This window comes from Acomys minous, assembly GCF_964271855.1.
Source record: "Acomys minous genome assembly, chromosome: 14".
Lineage (NCBI taxonomy): Eukaryota > Metazoa > Chordata > Mammalia > Rodentia > Muridae > Acomys > Acomys minous.
The window spans coordinates 33,350,212-33,370,453 of NC_140496.1; the positions used below are offsets into that span (position 1 = coordinate 33,350,212).

The 20,242-nt window shown below is 43.8% G+C and overlaps 3 protein-coding genes across 3 annotated transcripts in view; 1 reads left to right on the forward strand and 2 right to left on the reverse strand.

Moving 5' to 3' along the window:
* Positions 1-14,367, reverse strand: part of LOC311583836 (uncharacterized protein) — a 54,299-nt gene extending 39,932 nt beyond the window's left edge. Inside the window, exon 1 of the mRNA XM_084757754.1 lies at positions 14,350-14,367. Coding sequence (XP_084613880.1) covers positions 14,350-14,352 — 3 coding nt within the window. The 5' untranslated portion in view covers positions 14,353-14,367. The remainder of the gene's footprint in view (positions 1-14,349) is intronic.
* On the reverse strand, positions 362-3,827 carry LOC311583054 (uncharacterized protein; the record flags this gene model as incomplete). Its single annotated transcript, XM_084756405.1, has 4 exons — positions 362-1,270; positions 2,414-2,474; positions 2,685-2,811; positions 3,789-3,827. 4 exons carry the CDS (start codon positions 3,825-3,827, stop codon positions 376-378), a joined length of 1,122 nt encoding a protein of 373 aa, XP_084612531.1. The 3' UTR covers positions 362-375.
* Positions 14,368-18,458: 4,091 nt separating the features above from the next.
* LOC311583849 (large ribosomal subunit protein eL8-like) lies at positions 18,459-19,302 on the forward strand. Its single transcript, XM_084757767.1, has one exon. The coding sequence runs from the start codon at positions 18,460-18,462 to the stop codon at positions 19,285-19,287; it is 828 nt and encodes a 275-aa protein (XP_084613893.1). The 5' UTR covers position 18,459; the 3' UTR covers positions 19,288-19,302.
* The last annotated feature ends 940 nt before the right edge of the window (positions 19,303-20,242 follow it).

Sequence of the window (20,242 nt, forward strand, 5' to 3'; positions counted from 1 at the left end):
GTTTCAAAATGTATTTGGAAACTATTATAGTGTGCAATGTCATTACGATATTGGATACGTTCACAGGATTTGCTTCCAGTGTGTGTTCTCTCATGCCATTGAAAATCACTGTGACATAAAAGGCTTTAGCACATTGCTTACATTCATGGAGTTTCTGTCCAGTGTGTGCTCTTTTATGTACGTGGAGACTATGAGATATGGAAAGGATTTACAACACTGCTTATATTAATACGGCTTCGCTCCACTGTGTATTCTTTTATGTATTTGGAAATTACTGCATTGTGTAAAAGCTTTACCACATTGACTACATTCATAGCGTTTCTTTCCACTGTGTGTTCTTTCATGATTTTTTAGACAACTGTGTTGGGCAAAGGCCTAACCACATTGGTTACATTCGTAGGGTTTCTCTCCAGTGTGTGTTCTTTTATGTATGTGAAGACTACTCTGATGTGCAAAGGCTTTACCACATTGCTTACATTCATAGGGTTTCTCTCCAGTATGTGTTCTTTCATGATTTTTAAGATGACTGTTTTTCACAAAGGATTTACTACATTGCTTACATTCATAGGGTTTCTCTCCAGTATGTGTTCTTTCATGAGTTTGAAGAGTACTGTGATGTGCAAAGGCTTTACCACATTGCTTACATTCATAGGGTTTCTCTCCAGTATGTGTTCTTTCATGAATTTGAAGATGTCTACGCTGTGCAAAGGCTTTACCACATTGCTTACATTCATAGGGTTTCTCTCCATTGTGTGTTCTTTCATGAGATTGAAGACTATTGTGATGTGCAAAGGCTTTACCACATTGCTTACATTCATAGGGTTTCTCTCCAGTGTGTGTTCTTTCATGAGTCTTAAAATGACTGTGTTGGGCAAAGGCTTTACCACACTGCTTACATTCATAGGGTTTCTCTCCAGTATGTATTCTTTTATGAGTTTGAAGATTACTGTGCTGTGCAAAGGCTTTACCACATTGCTTACATTCATAGGGTTTCTCTCCACTGTGTGTTCTTTCATGAATTTGAAGATGAATGTGCTGTGCAAAGGCTTTACCACATTGCCTACATTCATAGGGTTTCTCTCCAGTGTGTGTTCTTTTATGCTTTCGGAGATTATTTTGACATGTAAAGGATTTATCACACTGGGTACATTCATACAGTTTCTCTCCAGTATCAACTCTTTCAAGTCTTTGAGGATGACTGTGATATGCAAAGGCTTTATCACATACAGGATATTCGAAGGGTTTTTCTCCCGTTTGCTTTCCCTCGTTTCTGCAAAGATAATGGGCACATTTGAAAATTTATTACTTTCAGTACACTTATGAATCATTTATCTGTATGAACAAATTTTACAGTTTGGTCTAATGATAAAAAAGAATCAGATGTTATCACTTTGTTTACGTTTATGGTGCTCCCCTTCTTTGTGGGTTGTTTTGAGACTTTGGGGATAACTGTGATGGTAAGAGCATTTATTACATGGTTCACGTTTATAGCACCCTTTTTCTATAGGCTTTCATGTACTTAAAGAAAACAAGAAGAACTCAGAGCTTTACCACATTGATTCCATTCATAAAATTCCCTAAGGTGTGAGTCATACAGTTACAAGGTGAACCAGAACAAAAAGAATCTCCACATTCCTAGCACTCATAGGGATTTCCTGCATCGTGAGTCTCTGGATGGTTCTAACAAAGGTGGAAAACCAGTGAACTGAAAACTTGCATCACATTCAGAAAGTCTACTCAAAAGTGGGGACTACTACATAGCTTCTCGTTGTTCTGGGCAACAGAGGTATGGTGCTACTTTTAATACCGCTTTGCTCACATGGCCTGTATCCATTGTGACATAAGATATAGCTATTAAAAGAAGAATAACAAGTGAAAGGGCTCCACATTGCAGTCACACACTTAGATCTTTGTTCCTCATAGACATGTGGTGTAAGGATTAAGGTTTCTCCACAACAACCTTCTTGACTCTCACAAACTGTCCCCTCACTAAACTGCTTTACTCTAGACTATGTGCTTATTAGAAAGTGTTGAACATATACTTATCACTTATCCCATAGGTGTACTTTCTGTGCACGTTGAGATACATGCTACACATATAACACGCTATGACACTAAGGGAGCCAGGTGTGGTGGCACACACCATTAATCCCAGCACTTGGGAGGCAGAGGCAGCTAGAGTGCTGTGAGTTCCAGGCTAGCTTGGTCTACAAAGTGAGTCTAGGATAGTCAAGGTTACACAAAGGAACCCTGTCTTGAAACACCAAAAAAAAAAAAAGGCCTTCATGGACATGGTTTTGTGAGAATGTATTCATCCCCAATACACATAAAGCAGTGCTTTCCTTTAATATATGCAGGACATGTTACATTTTCTTGGGATGCATATTCATATCAGCTTGCACATGAGAATTACCTTGCATATCTTCTTGATCTTTGACACTGTTCTTCAATAGTGTGGTCTCTCCAATTGTATCCTAAAACATAGTACCAGAAAATATATGATATATCTTTGGAAATTGGGTCAAACTTACTATACTATCTTCAGTGACTCTTAGAACCATGCCTGACTTAATCACCTCATCCCTCCTCACTTTCAATTCAAATTACAAAAAAGCATCAATACTAAAGAAACACTTGCCCTGTATTTTAAAAATGGAAAACAAAAACTTTTGTCACAGTCTTACCTATAGTGGTGAGATTCCAATAAGTGTCCAGCATCACATCTTTGTAGAGATTTTTCTGGGAAAGATCCAGCAAAGCCCACTCTTCCCGAGTGAAGTTCACATGCACATCATCCAAGTTCACTGCCCCCTAAAATGTCCCATACATGTGTACAACAGGAAGCATGATAGTGACCACACTGGAAATGTATAATTCTCTGACATAGAATTCATATAATTCTGGGCATCTTCCACTTATTTCCTGACACAGAAGCTCTAATGTACTCAGCAGTCATGTTAGGTGACTTAGGTCACCTAGGAAATAGAATAAGATTCTTCTGTATCATTTTTGAACTCTTTGAATAGGATATAGCCTTTCAAGAGAAATGAAAATTAACAGATAAGAAGAGAGAGAGAGAGAGAGAGAGAGAGAGAGAGAGAGAGAGAGGATTGTGAGAAGCATCAACAGTCCTGAGGCTACATCAGAAAAACTGTATGAACTATTACTGAAGACGAAAAAGAAAAGGAAAGAAAAGAAAAAAGGACAAGCTGGTTTACTGGATCATCTCTTTAATAAGAGGGCTCAGGAGGCAGAGGCAGGTGCACCTCATTGAGTTGGATGACAGACTGGTCTATGCCATGAGCTCAGGGACACACTGAGGTACTTATTAAGACCTGACTCCTCTACAAAAATCAAGGAATGAAACAGAAAGAGCCCAGATGACTTTACTGAAGTTCCTACAAAGAATTACACACTCACTCTAGTTCTGTATTCATCTTACAGATTCCTGAAGTGCCCAGCTTAAACTGTAACACTGATAAGATCGTACTAACAGCAAATGCATGTTACACATGGACAGATTTTTGGGAACCAGGCAAAGAAACTAATTCTCAGTACTCTCATTTTTTCTTTTCAGACTCTACCCATAAGGTTGAGGTGCCTAGAGCATCTCCATGCTGCCCCCATTCTGTTGGAAACCCCCTACTGTAAATTCCTCCTAGTTTCAAGAATAAATGTTTCTTGGCCCAAACACTTAAGATAAAAATTGCTGCATTGTGAATACAGCCTTGAAGAGAAAGCTCACCTCCGATCCTATGTGTTCCCTCCCTACTATAGCTTCTGCCTACATCCTGATCAAGCCTGGTACTCAAGGACAACTTCTCCATCTTGTTGGCAGGGCCAATCAGGTTCATGTTCCCAGGTCCAGAAGGCCACTCCTATCCTGATTGATGGAAACTTCCTGGCTCAACCCCTGAATCAAAATATGATTGGACAATGTTCTGGTTCCCCTTCCTCCACCTTTTTTTCCCCATCCTTTAAAAATATTGTACAGTCTCTTTTCAAGGATGCAGTTCAGATCCCAATGTGGCCGACTCCCTGTGCTCAGAAAATAAAGGTTTCATTTTCAGTTGTTCTACCTATAGTGAGTGTTTTTTGCTTCCACCTCAAACACAACAAGATAAAATATTAGCAATATAAATGTTGATTTCCTTTTTGATTTTTTTTTTGTTTCTTTTTTTTTTTTCCGAGACAGGTATTTTCTGTGTAGCTTCACTGTTCTGTTCTTCCTTCTTTAGACCAGGCTGGCCTCAAATACATAGCAATCCACCTGCCTCTGCATCCTTGAGACTGGGATTAAAGGTGTGCTCCACCACACCTGGATGCAAGGGTTAGTATTAAATGAATTACATGGGCAGGAGAGATGTCTCTGCAGTTCAGAGATCTTGATGATCTTGCAAATAATTAGCTTCAATGGCCACTACTTACATGCCTGCTCAAAACGACCCATTATTCCAAGTTCATGAGTTCTGAGGCCACCTACTGACTACTGTGAAGTCCAGGCACACATGGGGTGCACTGTAAACATGTTTTGGTTTTGATCACAAGTGTGGGATGAGAAACTGCCTTGTGTGAGGGTGTTTGGTGTTTGTCTATTACAAAAAGAACTGCCTCATGCGGGGAAATGTTCTTTACCATTTGAAAAACATCCTGTATGGACTATGGGAGAGTAAATATAGTCCAAATACGAAAGATAAATCCCTTTTGCATCGCTTTATATGGCCTGGCTACTCAGAATTGCTCCTGCCTTGAGATGCTCTTCAACAGAAACGCTTCTGAGAAGTCTGCCAGGATTCCGCTGTTGTCACTGCAGTCACATTTGCTGAACTTTGGGTTTGCTATTTAATAGGTCACCCGGAATCCTGATAGCTAAGAGTGGAACCGCCCTCCACGGAACTGAGTGTAAGAAGGTGACCTCCATAGTCCCTATCAGCCCTTTTCTCTCCTAATGTGAATTGCTGGGTTGAAAGGGTGAGAAAGGAATTAATGAGCCCCAAATAAAGTAGGATTTTTAAAAAATTATTTATTTACTATTATGAATACATTGTTCTACCTGCATGTACACTTGCAAGACAGAAGAGGGCATTACGGATAGGTGTGAGCCACCATGTTGTTGCTGGAAATTGAACACGGGATGTTTGGAAGAGCATGTGGTGCTCTTAACCACTGCTCCATCTTCCCTCCAGCCCTAAAGCAGGTTTTAAAAACATCAAAGCCTACAGTGCATATTCATGCCATAGGCAAAGACTCATATTCAGTCAAAAAAAATTCAAGACAAACACAAAAGGTAGGAAAAATGCCACACACCTGCAATCTAACAATTCAGAAGGCTCAGCGAGTATTAATGTCAGGAATACACGCAATTCTGAGAAAGAAAATATATAGAATCTGCCAAATTTCAATATCCAAGATGTGGATGAAGGTCAGCACAACAGCATGTGCTTGACAAGTACAAGACCCTACGTTCCAGGCACATCAGCCACTAATATACACGAAAAAAAACCAAAAGCCAGCAATGGTGGCCCATATCTAATCCCAGCACTCTGGAGAGAGTCAGGTAAACCTCTAGCTGGAGGTCAGTTTGGTCTACATAATTACTTTCAGGACAGCCAGAGCTAAACAGTTTGTCTTCAAAAACAAAAACAACAAAACTAACATTAGAACTACATTCGGCTAGCATAATAGCTTAGCACTGAAGAGCACTTGCATCCACTGTATCTCATGTCATTTAGGAAGCCTCTACAATGGTGAGGGCTTGAGCAGGGTACTGAGTGATCAGTTTCAACCACAGCACAGTAAACACAAAGACAGGAAGTAGGTTGAGTCTACAGACACTCAAGTCACATCCTGAAAGCCACAAATCACAATCAAGTGTTCAAAGACATCATCCTTTCTGGGAGTGTTTGTGTTTTTATTCCATCTGACTCTTGTCACCTTGGCCTCATGGTCATCCCATGATGAAAATGCATTTAGTCAACTTCAATGATCTGAATTGTCTGCAACAGCCTGGACACTGTCCAAATGTCCAAAGTCTCTTCTGACTCTCAAGACAATCTCTTGATGGCCACATCTTGTCAATTCAGAAAACAAGCTACAACTTTCTAATCTTCACTGGCATAGGATAGCCCTTCCCATTCCAAAGAGAGGAATGTGTGCTGAGTGAGGGAAGATAGGACCAAGGCGAGAAACCATGATAGAAGGCGAAGAACAAATCCTCTAAGTCCGTCACAGGGCTTCAGTCTCATGGGGTTTAGATGTCCCTATCCCTAAAACCAATCTCTCAGATTGGTTACTTCCACTCCGTACATGCCTCTTACCATGGCTGACTTCTCATAGCTCAGTTAACTCAACATCTTGTCGTCTCCAAATACAACCCAGGCTTTTTTATCCTATGCCTTCAAGCAATGAACTCTCACAGTCTCCACACTGGGGCTATGACTCTGGAATTAGAGAGCAGGAATAGTGCTAAACTGAAACCACAGAGGAAGAAGCCTCTTCCTTCCAGGAACAGTATAGCATGGGTGGGTGGTGCTGTCAATTGGGCTTCTATATTGGGATGGCTCATATCTTGCTTAGACCACAGTTAAAGCAGGTTTTGTATGAAGTTCCTTCCTGGGACTAGAAATAACTTGGCCTACCCTTCCCTTAATTCAAGACTTAAGAGGATCAAGTGTCACCCTTAGGGCATCTTCTTAGGTTTCTAACCAGAGCAAAAGCCTGCCCTGGAAGGGTGACCACCTCCTTGAAAGTTCCTGCCTCGGTTTCAGCATTGGACTGCATCTGATACTACCTACTGCTGTTCTTTTTCTACAAACCACAGACTCTGTTTATTTCTACACCATTTGTTACTTTTTTTACATTGCAGTCCTTAATGAGCCACTAGTAAAAATCATCCAAAGAGTCAATAGTCCACTTAGGAAATCAGCCCATTATTTAAAAATTCTGCCTTACTCACTTTCTCAGGGTAGGAGAAGATTAACAAAGATTTTGGACCCAAATATCACACAAATGACCACTAGCTGAAGAATTATGGCATCTATTTTCTACTGAAATCCTCTGGCCTGGACTTCCTCTGTCTGCATTGCTCTCAACACTCCTGATCGTCCACGTCCTAAAAGAACAGCTGATTAAACTCTGTATACACATTTCTATGACTTTTCCCATCTCTAGTCCTGATGTTTTCCATATTCGTCCAAAAGAGACCATCACCAGGTTCTGTCCGGCAGCAGCATCACTATCTGTGTACCACTTTTTAAAAAGTAACTTGCTACTCTGCTGCTGTGATTGAATCTTCTAACCTAAAGAAACTCAGGTAGCAAATGAGTTATTTGGATGGTTCTGTACAATCACAGCCCATTGTTTCAGGAGCTTAGGATACAAACTCATGCAAAAAGAAATGAAGTAAATAACTATGGGCAAACACGGCGTCCTCACTTTCTCTCTTGCTTGGCCACTGTCCCATTCTCAGCCAGCTCCCTTATCCAGCCCACGCCCACTTGCTTAGGGACACTGCCATTCTCATTGGAAAAGCCTTGCTATACCAAGGCTCTTCCTAGTTGTCCTCCTAGTTATAGGGTGTGGAGCCCCACTGATGGCTGAGCCTTATCTGCAGGTTGGTCCTGGCTGTAAAGATGTTGGCAGATGCAGTTGTTTGGGCTGCCAGTGGAACCCGCCCCAAGCTGGAGATTAGGTAGGATGTGTAGCCTGTTTGCTTTGAGATTAACACCTGGAGAAGGGGAGGCACAGAAGCTGGACTGACAAAGAAAAACAGGACTTTGATTCTGCTGCCAAAAGTCCTTCACTGGGGGGCTGGAGAGATGGCTCAGAGGTTGAGAGCACTGACTGCTCTTCCCGAAGTCCTGAGTTCAATTCCCAGCCACCACGTCATGGCTCTCAACCATCTATAATGTGATCTGATGCCCTCTTCTGGCCTGTAGGTGTACATGCAGGCAGAGCACTGTATATGGAATAAATAAATAAATCTAAACAAACAAAGTCCTTCACTGGACAAGTAGAAGTGTCACCTCATGGCTGCACATGCTTTGATTTAGCTGTCTGTAGCCTGGGCTCAGACTCTTAGTTTGTCCCTCTGCTCATGCCTCAGTCTTCAGATTCTTCTTGGAAGTTCTTTGGTCTTGTTCCAAAGAAAAGTTATTCACTGTCAGGCCCTGTCAAGAGCCCACAGTGTTTACTGTATGGCATATTGTTTGCACATTAGGTGATCTCTCTCAAAGGCTGTGTTTACCTCTCCTTTGCCTTTCTGTGTCCCAGCTAGGCACACAACAGGGCCTTAATCAATGTTTACTCAATGAACAAAGACTGCATGATCCCTTCTACTATTTTTTCATACCCTAAAAAAAGGCTATTCCTGAGTCTTCAATAATTTTATTGAGAAATCAATACAATTGTTGACAGACAGAGCAACCAGTCAGTCCGGTAGGGGCACGCCATCAACTGATGAATGTAGACACAGAAATGTTGTGAAATGAAGCTAATAAGGACACAAAGCAATAATATATCAGAAAGTGTTTAAAAACCTCAAAAAATTTGTTAACCATAGCAATCAATTTTACTACAAATCCAGCAAACACTGATTACTGCAAAAACTAGCAAATACAGATGTGCCACGAAAAGAGGAAAGGGGAGGCTCTGAGATCAAGAAAAGAAAATTAAAACTGTTTCTCCACAGAAATTCTTCAAACCAACAAAAACTCAAGGAACTCATAACATAATATAGTAAATCTTCAGAAGACAAAGATAAGTGAAGGTGCAAAGGAACATTGATTCCCCAGATGCAATTGTGAGGCTTCCTCCCTCTGTTTGTTAACCTAGGCCAACTATGTTTCCTGAGTCTTACTGCTGAATAAGCTTACCTGAAGACACCACATTAAGAGCAGTCAGACTCCATTTTGTGACAAGCACTTCCTTGTTAGCACATAGACCTCTACCCTGGTCCTGGGAGAATTCCCTGGACAGGGTCAGGCTCACCAAGAAGCACTGATCACTAATAACGTTCCTACTCTAGGAAAATGGTTTGTGCCTTCAGTGCTGGGAAAAGTCTCTGTATCCGGTCAGGTTGACCACAAACTATGTTTATGTTCAGCACACTCTGAGACCTTGTTAATCCACAGACATTCCCCAGACCCCGCTCCCCAAGACCAACCCCACGAACTGCATAGAGGAGAGAAGAGAGGTAGATCTGTAGCAGGGAGAACTGAGCAGGAAGTTTGCTTAAGGGAAACCAAGCGTTGATTGAACAACTAGCTAGAGGAACTAGTTGTTGAGATGGTGAGGAATGGAGGAAAAGGAAATACTCAGGCATAAGCGGTAGAAGCTGAAGGTCTTGAAGCCCAGGAGAACTTTTCTTCTGCCTCTCTATCTGTCTCCATCTCTGTCTCCTTTGCTGTCTGTCTGACTTCTCTCACCTTGCTTGCTTGCTGTCCTGCTAACTATCTCCTTTCTTGCTGTTACCCATCTATCCATCCCTCTTGCCATTCCCTATCTATCCCCCTCTCTTGCTGTTCCCCATCTCACTCTAGCTTACTCTCTCATGTCTCTTACTTGCTTGCCCTCTCCTTGGGCCAACCCCAGATTTTATTGAAATGACGTTCAATTATTATGCTGTTACAGATTACATGATGATTTTTTTCCTATCATTAACAATCACTAGGGCAATCAAAAATTAACAGAGTAAAAAGGAAATATAAAAGTTCTGCAACCTAGAACAAAACATTTAACAAAAATCAATCAATTTTCAAGCAATGGGCAGCATGACCTCATCTTTATTTTTTAAACAATACACAGGAAAGTTTAATCATACATTTCCCCAGGCTACAGCCAATGTGTTTACAAGGTGCTCAGAGGATCATCATACCTTGAGCTAAATATTATTGAAAGAAAAACTTGACCTACTTCCAGTCTCAGACCAACAGCTGTGCTCTCCTAGGCTAACTGCCAAGGGATCCTCTGTCGTAAAATATCTGTAAAGCATGATGATCCAAACCCCATTCTAGGGCTCTTAAAACATATTCTAACAAATATTTCTACAGGTGACAGTATCTAGCCCGGTACTGTTAGGTCAAGGTCTTAACTTTCGTTCCTGCAGGTTCTGCTTGGGTGCTCACAGTCAGAGCAAGAATCTCTATCATTGTCTCAAGACTTTCGCAAGATGCCTTTTCAGCATTCTCTGTGGGAAAGTTTTCCCTGTATGAACTTTCTAAGGGAAAAAACAGTTTTAGGAGAAACAGCAGATTTCTAAACAGCTTTACACTTGGACCATGCATAATATTCAGGGACAGTAGTGATCAGCCAGAGATCCTTGGAACTTTGTTGATCCAAGCCTCAACAGCTGTTCTAGATGTCTAGAGATCATGTTGGAGTGTCAGAGGCCTCTGGAATTTTACCAAGCAAATCCTCTATGACCTATCCTCCTGTCTGCGACACCCAGCTACATATGCTGCTGTCCCTGGCCACAAGCTGGCCAGGACCAATCAAAGATCAGTTAGAAATGCTTTGTCTAGTTACTAAAAGGATCTGGAGTCAGAGCCTACCACCCTGTTCCCCTGACAACCCTCTGACTGAGCTGATTGTGGTAAATAATTGAACCCTGAGAACATGATGGCTCACTATGAAGACACTGTGCATGGGTCTAGGTGGGATGCCTCCAGACCTTCACCACTCTCTGGTACCTGAGACCCAGTCACTACTCAGGGTTGCTCCTGGAGATGCATCTTCCTCTCTTCCTGTCATCACCATATACCATCCCCATCTGCCCTTCTCCTCCTACCTCATCTCTTTGCCTGAGCCACTAACTATGGGCACACACACCCTGCTCAACCACAAGCCCTGATGGACAGATGACCAGGTAGCCTGCCCAAAGAGAGCCCACTATGTGTTTCTGTACACCCAATTCTCACACACTGTACAGAATACCAGGGAAAGCTTCCTCCCCACTTTCCATGTCTCCTGTGGAGAAAACAGACCATACCAACTGACTCATATCTGAGTCAAGCCCCTATTTGGGCAGACACATTCCTGATCAACCACATTCCATGCCTGCCCAAAGCCTAGGTAGGCTGTCAACAGATCTACAACCTTATCTTCTCAGCCCAGACCTTGATTTTCACAATTGACCCAAGCACTGGACTGGACAACAGAGGCACCTTCCTCTAGCCCATCCCATCCACACCTCCTGTGGATCCCTAAAGCCATCTCTCCCTGAACTCCTTTTGCCCAGCCTCTAAGAACAACAAACATTCTCCATGAACACAGCAGCCAAGCAGGACAGTAAAAAATCCAATACTCAGCCAAGACACTCTCAGACTATCCAGGGAGCAAACAGAAACCCGGAAACAATACTCCCACCTCTACAACACAAACCCAGAAATCAACACCTACACCAATAATCATGTCAAACCTAGATACCTAGATCGCAGCACAGGAGCATAATCAATAACAGGCAGGAGCTGTGTCACCAACAAGCACAAGCTATCATGGCACAGCAGGTCCTGAACATCCCAACATAGCTGAAGGCACCAGAAAAATACCTTCATAGAGATCTTTAAAGGAAATGAATACATCCCTTAAAGAGATCCAGGAAAACACAAACAAGTGGAAAAACCCAATAAACCCCTTAAATAAAACTAAGATACACTAAAGAATGCTTGAATGAAGACATAAAACAGTGAAAATCTAAAAATGGAAATAGAAACAATAAAGAAAGCTGAAAATGGGGGAATCCTGGAAATGAAAGTCTTAGGACTACAAGGAAGGACAGTGGCAGGATTCCCTCTCAGATTGTGTATGAAAGGGAAATCTCAGGCACTGATGATACAATAGAAGAAAATGGAGACATTAGTTGAAAAAAAAGGGTACAACCTAAATTTCCTGGCACAAAACATCTGGGGACTCTGGGATCTTATGAGAAGACCAAAACTATGACTAACTGCAATAGAGGAAGGAGAAAAATACCACCTCAGAGGTCCAGAAAAGAGTTTCAACAAATCTATACAAAGAAAAATTTCCTAACTTAAAGAGGATGTCTATCAAGGTACAAGAAGCATGCAAGCTGGGAGGTGGTGACGAACGCCTTTAATCTCAGCACTCGGGAGGCAGAGGCAGGCGAATCGCTTTGAGTTCGAGGCCAGCCTGGTCTACAAAATGAGACCAGGACAGCCAAGGCTACACAGAGAAACCCTATCTTGAAAAACAAACAAACAAACAAAAAGAAGCATGCAAAATAACAAAATAGATTGGTCCAGGAAAGAAATACCCTATGCCACATAATAATAAAAACACTAGATATGAGAAAGAATATGAAAAGCTGCAACAAAATATAAAACACAACAACCAAGTAAAATATACAGGCTGACTTCTTAGAATTGTATCTGTCTCTCAATGCAGACTCTAAAAGCAGAAGTGCTTGGACACATGTGCTTCAACCCGGATTACTATACAAGAAAAGTTTCAATCACCATAAATGGATAAAATAAGATATTCTCTGATAAAGTCAATTTTTAACAATATTTATCTACAAACATGGCCTGACACAACTTGGTAGAAGGAAAAATCCAACTCAAGGAAGTTAACAACGCCCATGAAGACACTGGACATAAATAACCTCACATTAGCAAAACCAAAAGAACAGAAGGTGTACATACATGCCATACACTTGCGACATACACACACACATATATATACACACTAACACACCACAACCAACAACAAAACACCAGGGATTAATAATCATTTTTCATTCATATCTGTCAATATCTACGACCTCAACTTACCAATAAAAAGACTCCGGCTTCCAGAATGGATGCTAAAACAGAATCCATCCTTCTACTGCCTACAACAAATACAGTTCAACAGCAAGGACAGATATCGCCTCAAGGCAAAGGGCGGCAAAAAGGGACTCTGAGCAAATGGACCTAAGAATCAAGCTGCTATGGCCACTTTAATATCTAAAAAATACACTTCAAACAAAAAGTCATCGAGAGATGGGAAGGACATATTCAAAGAAAAGAGTATCATGATATCTTTTAAATTCTTAACATCTGTGTCCCAACACCAGAGCACCCAACACCGTTAAAGAAACAGCCTTAAATCGCCATAGACCTTCATGCACTAATAGTGGGAGACTTCAGTATCTCACTCTTACCAAGAAACGGGTCCTTTAGGGGGGAAAAAAAAACCCGATACCTACCCCAGGTAACCAAAGTTAAAAGCTAAAACAACCAAAGTTATATTTACAGAACATTCTACCCAAACACAATTGAATATACCCCCATCTCACAACTCATGCAACACTCTCCAAAATTAATGATACTCAAACGCAGTGCAAGTCTCAACAGATACAAAGACACTGTAGTGACCTTGCAAACTATCAGAGCACCAAGGATTAAAGGGGCACACCATCACCAACAGACACAAGACAAAGCTAAGAAACTCATGGAAACTGAACAACTCTCCACAGAATGAAAAAAGGGTAAAGATAGCAGTGTGCAGGATGTGGTGGTGCATGCCCGCAATCCCAGCACTCTGGGGGGCAGAGGCAGGAGGATCTCTGTGAGCTCCTGGCCAGCCTGGTCTACAAACTGAGTCCAGGACAGCCAGCGCTAACCAGAGAAACCCTGTCTCAGAAACAGAAAAGAAAAAGAAAAAAGAAGAAATACAGTGTTAGTAAACAGGCTGCAATGGAGCCACCCCTAGAGGCACTGATGACCATGGAAAAACGGAAAATGCAAAGCCGCCCAGGAAGCATGTCTTCTGAAACAAGCCACCACCAGCAGGCAGGAATCAGGTCTATTAAAGCACGTGGGCACCTTGTGTGCATGCGTGTGCACTTTCTGCACACGAGCGAGATAGACTTGTAGAGGGAATTCCTCCCATCCCCTCCACCACACATGTACTCCAGCACATGAGCTTGCACCTTCTGCACTAAGAAGAATTGTAGAAGGAATTCCTCCCATTCTCCAAGCCATTTCCTTCTCTAGTCAGTCTCCAAAGACTGTCTCGGTATTCCCTTCCCATTAAAAAAAAAAAAAAAAAAAAAAAAAAAAAAACCAACCAAACAAGCAAACAAAAAACTAGTATGGATCTGCCGCATGGCGGGATTTCTTTTTCAGCGTACAGCCAGGCTGCATACATGCTAATATAAAGACTATAGAAACCAATGACAATGACTCCTCAATCAATGCAAACTAATAGAACACAATGAGCAGTCCCCATTCAGAGGCCACAGTCTGGTCCAAAGACTGACTAGGACCAGCCCAGGAAGGACCCGCCACACCAGCTCCCGCTGCTCAGCTGCCTGCTCCTCCTGGTTGTGGGCAGTGACCCTGTGCTCACCATGTCTCGGCTTCGGAGCTAGCGGGAGCTCCCCTCACAGCACACAGCAGTTGCTTTCACCACATCACTCCAAACCATTAAAGCCTGCTCAGTTAGAGTGGAACCTACAACATGGGACCAGGAATAACTCTCCTCCTCTTCCTGCTGACAATTCTGCCTCATGGCTCTGATTGGCTAGTGTGTCTTGAGTGACATGAGCAGAAAGGAAACAGCACAATGCGCCCTGGTCCAGGCTTCCAGCCTAGGGCCAGTCCTTTTCCGGATCTGCAGAGCTTTTCATTTCCATAGCGCTTGTGCCTGTCCTCCTATACTCAACCCCTTTGTCTTCTCACCCTGCCCCAGGGAGGACCAGCCACTCCAGCTCCTGCTGCTCAGCCGCCTGCTCCTTCCTAGGTGTGCAGTGACCACGCCTTCAACGGCTTGGGACTGTGGAGCTTGTCTCAGCTCCCTTCAAGGCCCTCAGCAGGCACTTGCCCTTCTTCCTCCTGGAAGCAAAGAAGATAACATATATGGCCCATTACTCAGCTGCCATGGACTTAACCCTCTGTATCCCGGCCTGCCGGGGTTCGACTCACGCTCAGGGGGAGAATTTTCCTGTATGAGGACAGAACACAAGACACGAAGAAGGAGGCAAGTGTAGATTCTGATCAACTCCATTCATTGAAAAATTTCACAGAGTTTATATAGGCACGGAGGCATGGGTTTTCACGTAAGCAAGGGTTGCTATGGATACCTAACTCTGGAGTGCTCATGCAGGTATCTACTTTTAGCGCTGCTCTAATTGCAGGAGAGAAATTCCAGAGAGAGAAAGAAATTGGGAAAATCTGGTTAGTCAGGAAAACGTTCCCGGAACTGTTGCTCGCAGGCAGCTGTCCTTTAATCTGATCTCACCAGAGTCTTACTGGAAAAGCTAGTTTATAGCCAGAAAGGAGTAGCTCGGGAGTCTTAGAATGACCAGCCCCCACCATAAACCACCACAAGTCTAACTGCCAAACCAGGACAGGGCCAGCTGGCTTCGGGTAAATGGCAGACTGCTGGAGAAATAGGAACTAGACTCCGACAAGATGGCTCAACATTGGCCATATAGCCTGTCCCCTACACGTCTGCCCCATAACTGCCCAGAATGTTAACACTTAAAGAGTTTAGGAAACAAGATTTTTATTTTGTGGCTGCATGCAGGGTTCAGGTAAACTGTAGCTACTTTTCACCTGGTACACATTGGACAATACTGGGGGGATGTGAGAAGCAAGAAACAGATTCTGTGTGTGTATGTCTGTATGTGTGTGTGTAGATACTGTAAGGCTCTCTCTCAGCCAGCCTGAGTACGTGACCCAGACAAGCTTGGAAAAATGACCCAGAGAGAATTAAAGGCCAGCTTAGCTTCAATTTCTGAGATCAAGGTGGCCAACCGAGATAAACAATTTCAACTAAGATAAACAATTACCATCTGGAAATTCTCTGGAAACTCCTCAACACCCCTCTTTGCCAAGAACAGCTCCCGAGGCCAACGACCCCTGCAATAGCCAATAATAATTAGACAAGCACCCCTAGCGACCACCAGAGCCAATCCTAATATAGGGCACCCAGCCCCTCCTAACCTTTGCGGTTTTAGCCTTTAAAAATAGTCTGTAACAATGACTCAGGGTGCCTGCCTCCCGAGTGAGTGCTGAGGCCCCCTGACGTGCGTCAACAATAAACCTTGTGCTTTTACATCAACACTGTGGTCCTCCAGTGGTCTCTCGCGATGACCCCCTACTACCCAAGTAAACTCTAGGGTCCAACAATACGTGTATAGGTAGGCAAATGTATCTCCAGCACACACCAAAACAAAAACACAGCTGTATTATGAAGGTTCTCTGCATGAACAGACCTGATATAATGAATCTACATATGTAGAAAGTGGATTTAAGGGCTGGGCAGTGGTGGCAGAAGCCTTTAATCTCAGCACTTGCAAGGCAGAAGTAGGAAGATCTATGTGAGTTCAAGGCCAGCCTGGGCTACAGAGTGAGTTCCAGGACAGCCAGAGCTGTTACACAGAGAAACTCTGTCTATAAAACAAAACAAAAAAACACACCAAAAGTGGATTTAAGCTGTGAGAGACAAGGAGGTACCCTGGTCAAGTTCCAGGAATCAGGGTGGGAGATGCGAGGCAGCTATAGACACAGGCTCTCATGTCACCACCCTCTCCCTCCTGCACTAATGCTCTGTTTCTCTGTCATTCATGAAGTAGGGGCTGCTAAACTGAGCTCCCCACCCCCACCCCATACTCTGTGCACTGTCTGGGTAAGATAAGAACTCTGAAACCCCCAGTCAGGAGGTGGATCAGGAGTCCAAGGGCAGCTTCACCTTTGAGACCAGCTTACAATGTGAGACTGTGTCTCAAATAAGCAAACATACAAAAATCCAGAAAGATGGTGCTTTAAAGAAAATGATACTTTTATTTCCTGAGCCAGGTATCAAGGTTCAAATAGTGAACATTGTGGAATACTGAGTTTCCTTGTGGGAGAGACTACAGGAACTTTTAAAACAGAAGAAGGAGGGAGGAGAAGGAGGAGGAGGAGGAGGAAGAGGAGGAGGAGGAGAAAACATCATAGTCAATCCATTTCTTAGTCCATTTGTGGCTCCAGGCTTCACACCATCATCTTATTTGCCTGGACTAAAGTGAAGGCAGAGGACAATGTCTCTTCCAGATGAAAACCTCAAGACAAACACTACATCTCTGAAGAGCAGTGGAGGCCCAAGTCAATGTGTCCTGAGTGGGACTGGCCTGGCCTCCACAGTCCAGCACTTGCTGTGTCTCTTGACTCTCTGTCTTCATCCCTCAGCTGGCTTTCTCTCCTCACTGGTGGCTCCTGCTTCTTCCTGCATGGGAGCTTCAGGCAGAAGCAGACCAGTGGCCAGCTCCCTCCATTTTTTATATAAGATTTTTCTTTCATCTTTCAATAGTTAACTGAGTACCAAAGAACACACAGGCAACCACGCAGAGACCTGACGCTCAAGGACTCTTCTTCCTGCAGTGCACAGGTTGGGAACCGGAGCTCATCTGTCCTTGGATGCCCTTACTGACTCCAGCCTTTCAGCCTTGTGCTGGGGATAGGTGATGCTGATCTCAGGTTAGTAAGAATGTAACCTCAGAGCTGTAGGGCTCTGCTGGTTAAGGTCGAAATCTGGTCTTCAATGTATATCCAATTGTAAGCTGGGACTATGAGGAATGAACTCCCTTTCTCAGCTGAGGCCCCTCACTCCACCTGATCTGGTGACCTAAGAAGAATCCAGCTCTTCTCTGTAGTCCCTTAGTTTATTCCTGCCCCAGGATCCCATCAAGGACACAGGATACACTTAATCTTTTCCCTGAGTTCCTCTCTCACAGAGCACTGTACAACAGTTGCTTCCAGGACCAGAGTTCATTAGCTGTGCAAACCAGTCTTATACTCTGTGTACTGAGCCAGCTTGATGGTTAACACTCTATTTCTCACAACAATACTGTACAGTAGGTGTTATTGTCATCATTTGAATGGCAAGGGAAATGAGACAAGAGCAGAGAAGGGACGTTACCCAAGGTTAAACTGCTGCACAGTGGCTGGGCAGGGAGTCTGACTCTAGGAATCCAATTCCCGAGGCTGTGCTCTGAGGTACCAGACTCCACGAAACATGCATAAACCGGGGTCGGTTTCCTTCCTGTAGACGGTCCTACCATACCTGAACATAGCTCCTGCTGAGGGCAGGATGGCAGAGACATCCAGAAGATGAATGGCCACAGAGACCATGAGAGGAACTAGTGTGTGTCACTCTCTGTACATTCCCTCATGGACAACCGAAACTCAAAGAAAATGCTGGCCTAAATATAGAATGGTGCATAATTATTTATGCAGTAGGTGTGTGAGGAGCAGAGATTGCTGTGTATAACTAAAACTCCCCAGGAACAATAAATGCAGTCTGGAAATCCATCCCATCCAGACATTTGCTCACACATTTGGAAACAGCCATGAGCACTTCAAAATCAAGTGCACCAGATGCTCAGGTAATCATGCAGTGACAGCAGGAAGGCATTTTCCCTCATCCTAGCAGGACAGTATGGAAACTGTCTTTTGAAGAGACACAAAAACACAGATGTGCTCTCTCCTCCAGCCGAACAAGATGCCCAAGGGAAAGAAAGCCAAGGGGAAGAAGGTGGCCCCGGCCCCCGCCGTGGTGAAGAAACAGGAGGCTAAGAAGGTGGTCAACCCTCTGTTTGAAAAGCGGCCCAAGAACTTCGGCATCGGGCAGGACATCCAGCCCAAAAGAGGTCTCACTCGCTTCATCAAATGGCCCCGCTACATCAGACTGCAGCGGCAGAGGGCCATCCTCTACAAGCGGCTCAAGGTACCTCCCGCCATTAACCAGTTCACCCAGGCCCTGGACCGGCAGACAGCTGCCCAGCTGCTTAAGCTCGCGCACAAGTACAGGCCAGACACAAAGCAGGAGAAGAACATAAGGCTGCTGGCGCGAGCGGAGAAGAAAACCGCTGGGAAAGGGGACGTCCCGACTAAGAGACCACCTGTCCTTCGAGCAGGGGTCAATACAGTCACTACCTTGGTGGAGAACAAGAAGGCTCAGCTGGTGGTGATTGCCCATGACGTATTCCCCATTGAGCTGGTGGTCTTCCTGCCTGCCCTATGTCGAAAGATGGGGGTCCCCTACTGCATCATCAAGGGAAAGGCCAGGCTGGGGCGGCTGGTCCACAGGAAGACTTGCACCACTGTTGCCTTCACACAAGTTAACTCAGAAGACAAGGGTGCTATGGCTAAGCTGGTGGAAGCTATCAGGACCAATTATAACGACAGATATGATGAGATCCGTCGCCACTGGGGAGGCAAGGTCCTGGCTCCTAAATTTGTGGCTCGAATTGCCAAACTGGAAAAGGCAAAGGCTAAAGAGCTCGCCACTAAGCTGGGCTAAATGTACACTAAGTTTTCTGTACATAAATATAATTACGAACTTAAAAAAACAAACAAAAAAAACCACAGATGTTTCTTCTCCACATCTGCAAACATAGCACTTTCTGTGTCACATGACTAGGAAGGAGCCCCCAATCTCTGTAATAGCTGAAGATGGAAAAGAAGGAACAGTCAAACCTAAGCCTGACAGCAGAGTCACCACCCATCCTAGCAAGGGAATCCCGTGAGCTCCATGGATGGGGTACAGAAGGCAAGGGTGTCATAGTGTGGCTGTGTGTCTTGCAAAGAAGGCAGAATGGACAAGCTGAGTGGAGTCTTTGAGTGGGGCCTTCCTTGACTTAGTGTCTGAGAGAGGCTTGACAAAAGGGTAAATCATCACGTCTTTCTGCTTTACTGCCTGTCAGTGTGGTTGCTTGTGTTACAGACTCTTCTATTCCCAGAGGTTGATGCCTTCCTAGTGAATTCTACACGGGGTGATATGTTTCAGATTTCACAACTTTGAGAATAGTAAATCTTTTTTCTACATAAAATACCAAGCCTGAGACATTTCCTTAGAACAACAAAACATAACACATTTGTGATATTTCTTCAGTTTCGTCTAGTCAGCTTAAAAATTTTAAATTTATTATAATTTATCCACATTCTGTCCCAATTGTTGTCCCCTTGCTCTTATCTTCCCGTCCAACTCTCCCTCCCTCTTCCACCATATTCCCCTCCCCTAGGTATCAGATGACTTGGGGGACAGCCCCCACCTTCTAAGCTCAGCCCATCAGTTCTCATGAGGATAGCCTGCATACCCTTTCTCTGTGTCCCCCCAAGGCCACCGTGACAAGGGTCAGTGATCAAATCACCAGCACCTGAGTTCTTGTCAGAGCCAGTTCCTGCTCTCCTCCCCCTGCCAATGTGGAGAATGAGCTGTCCATCTGCTAGGGCTGAACAGGGCTTCTGGTTCTCTG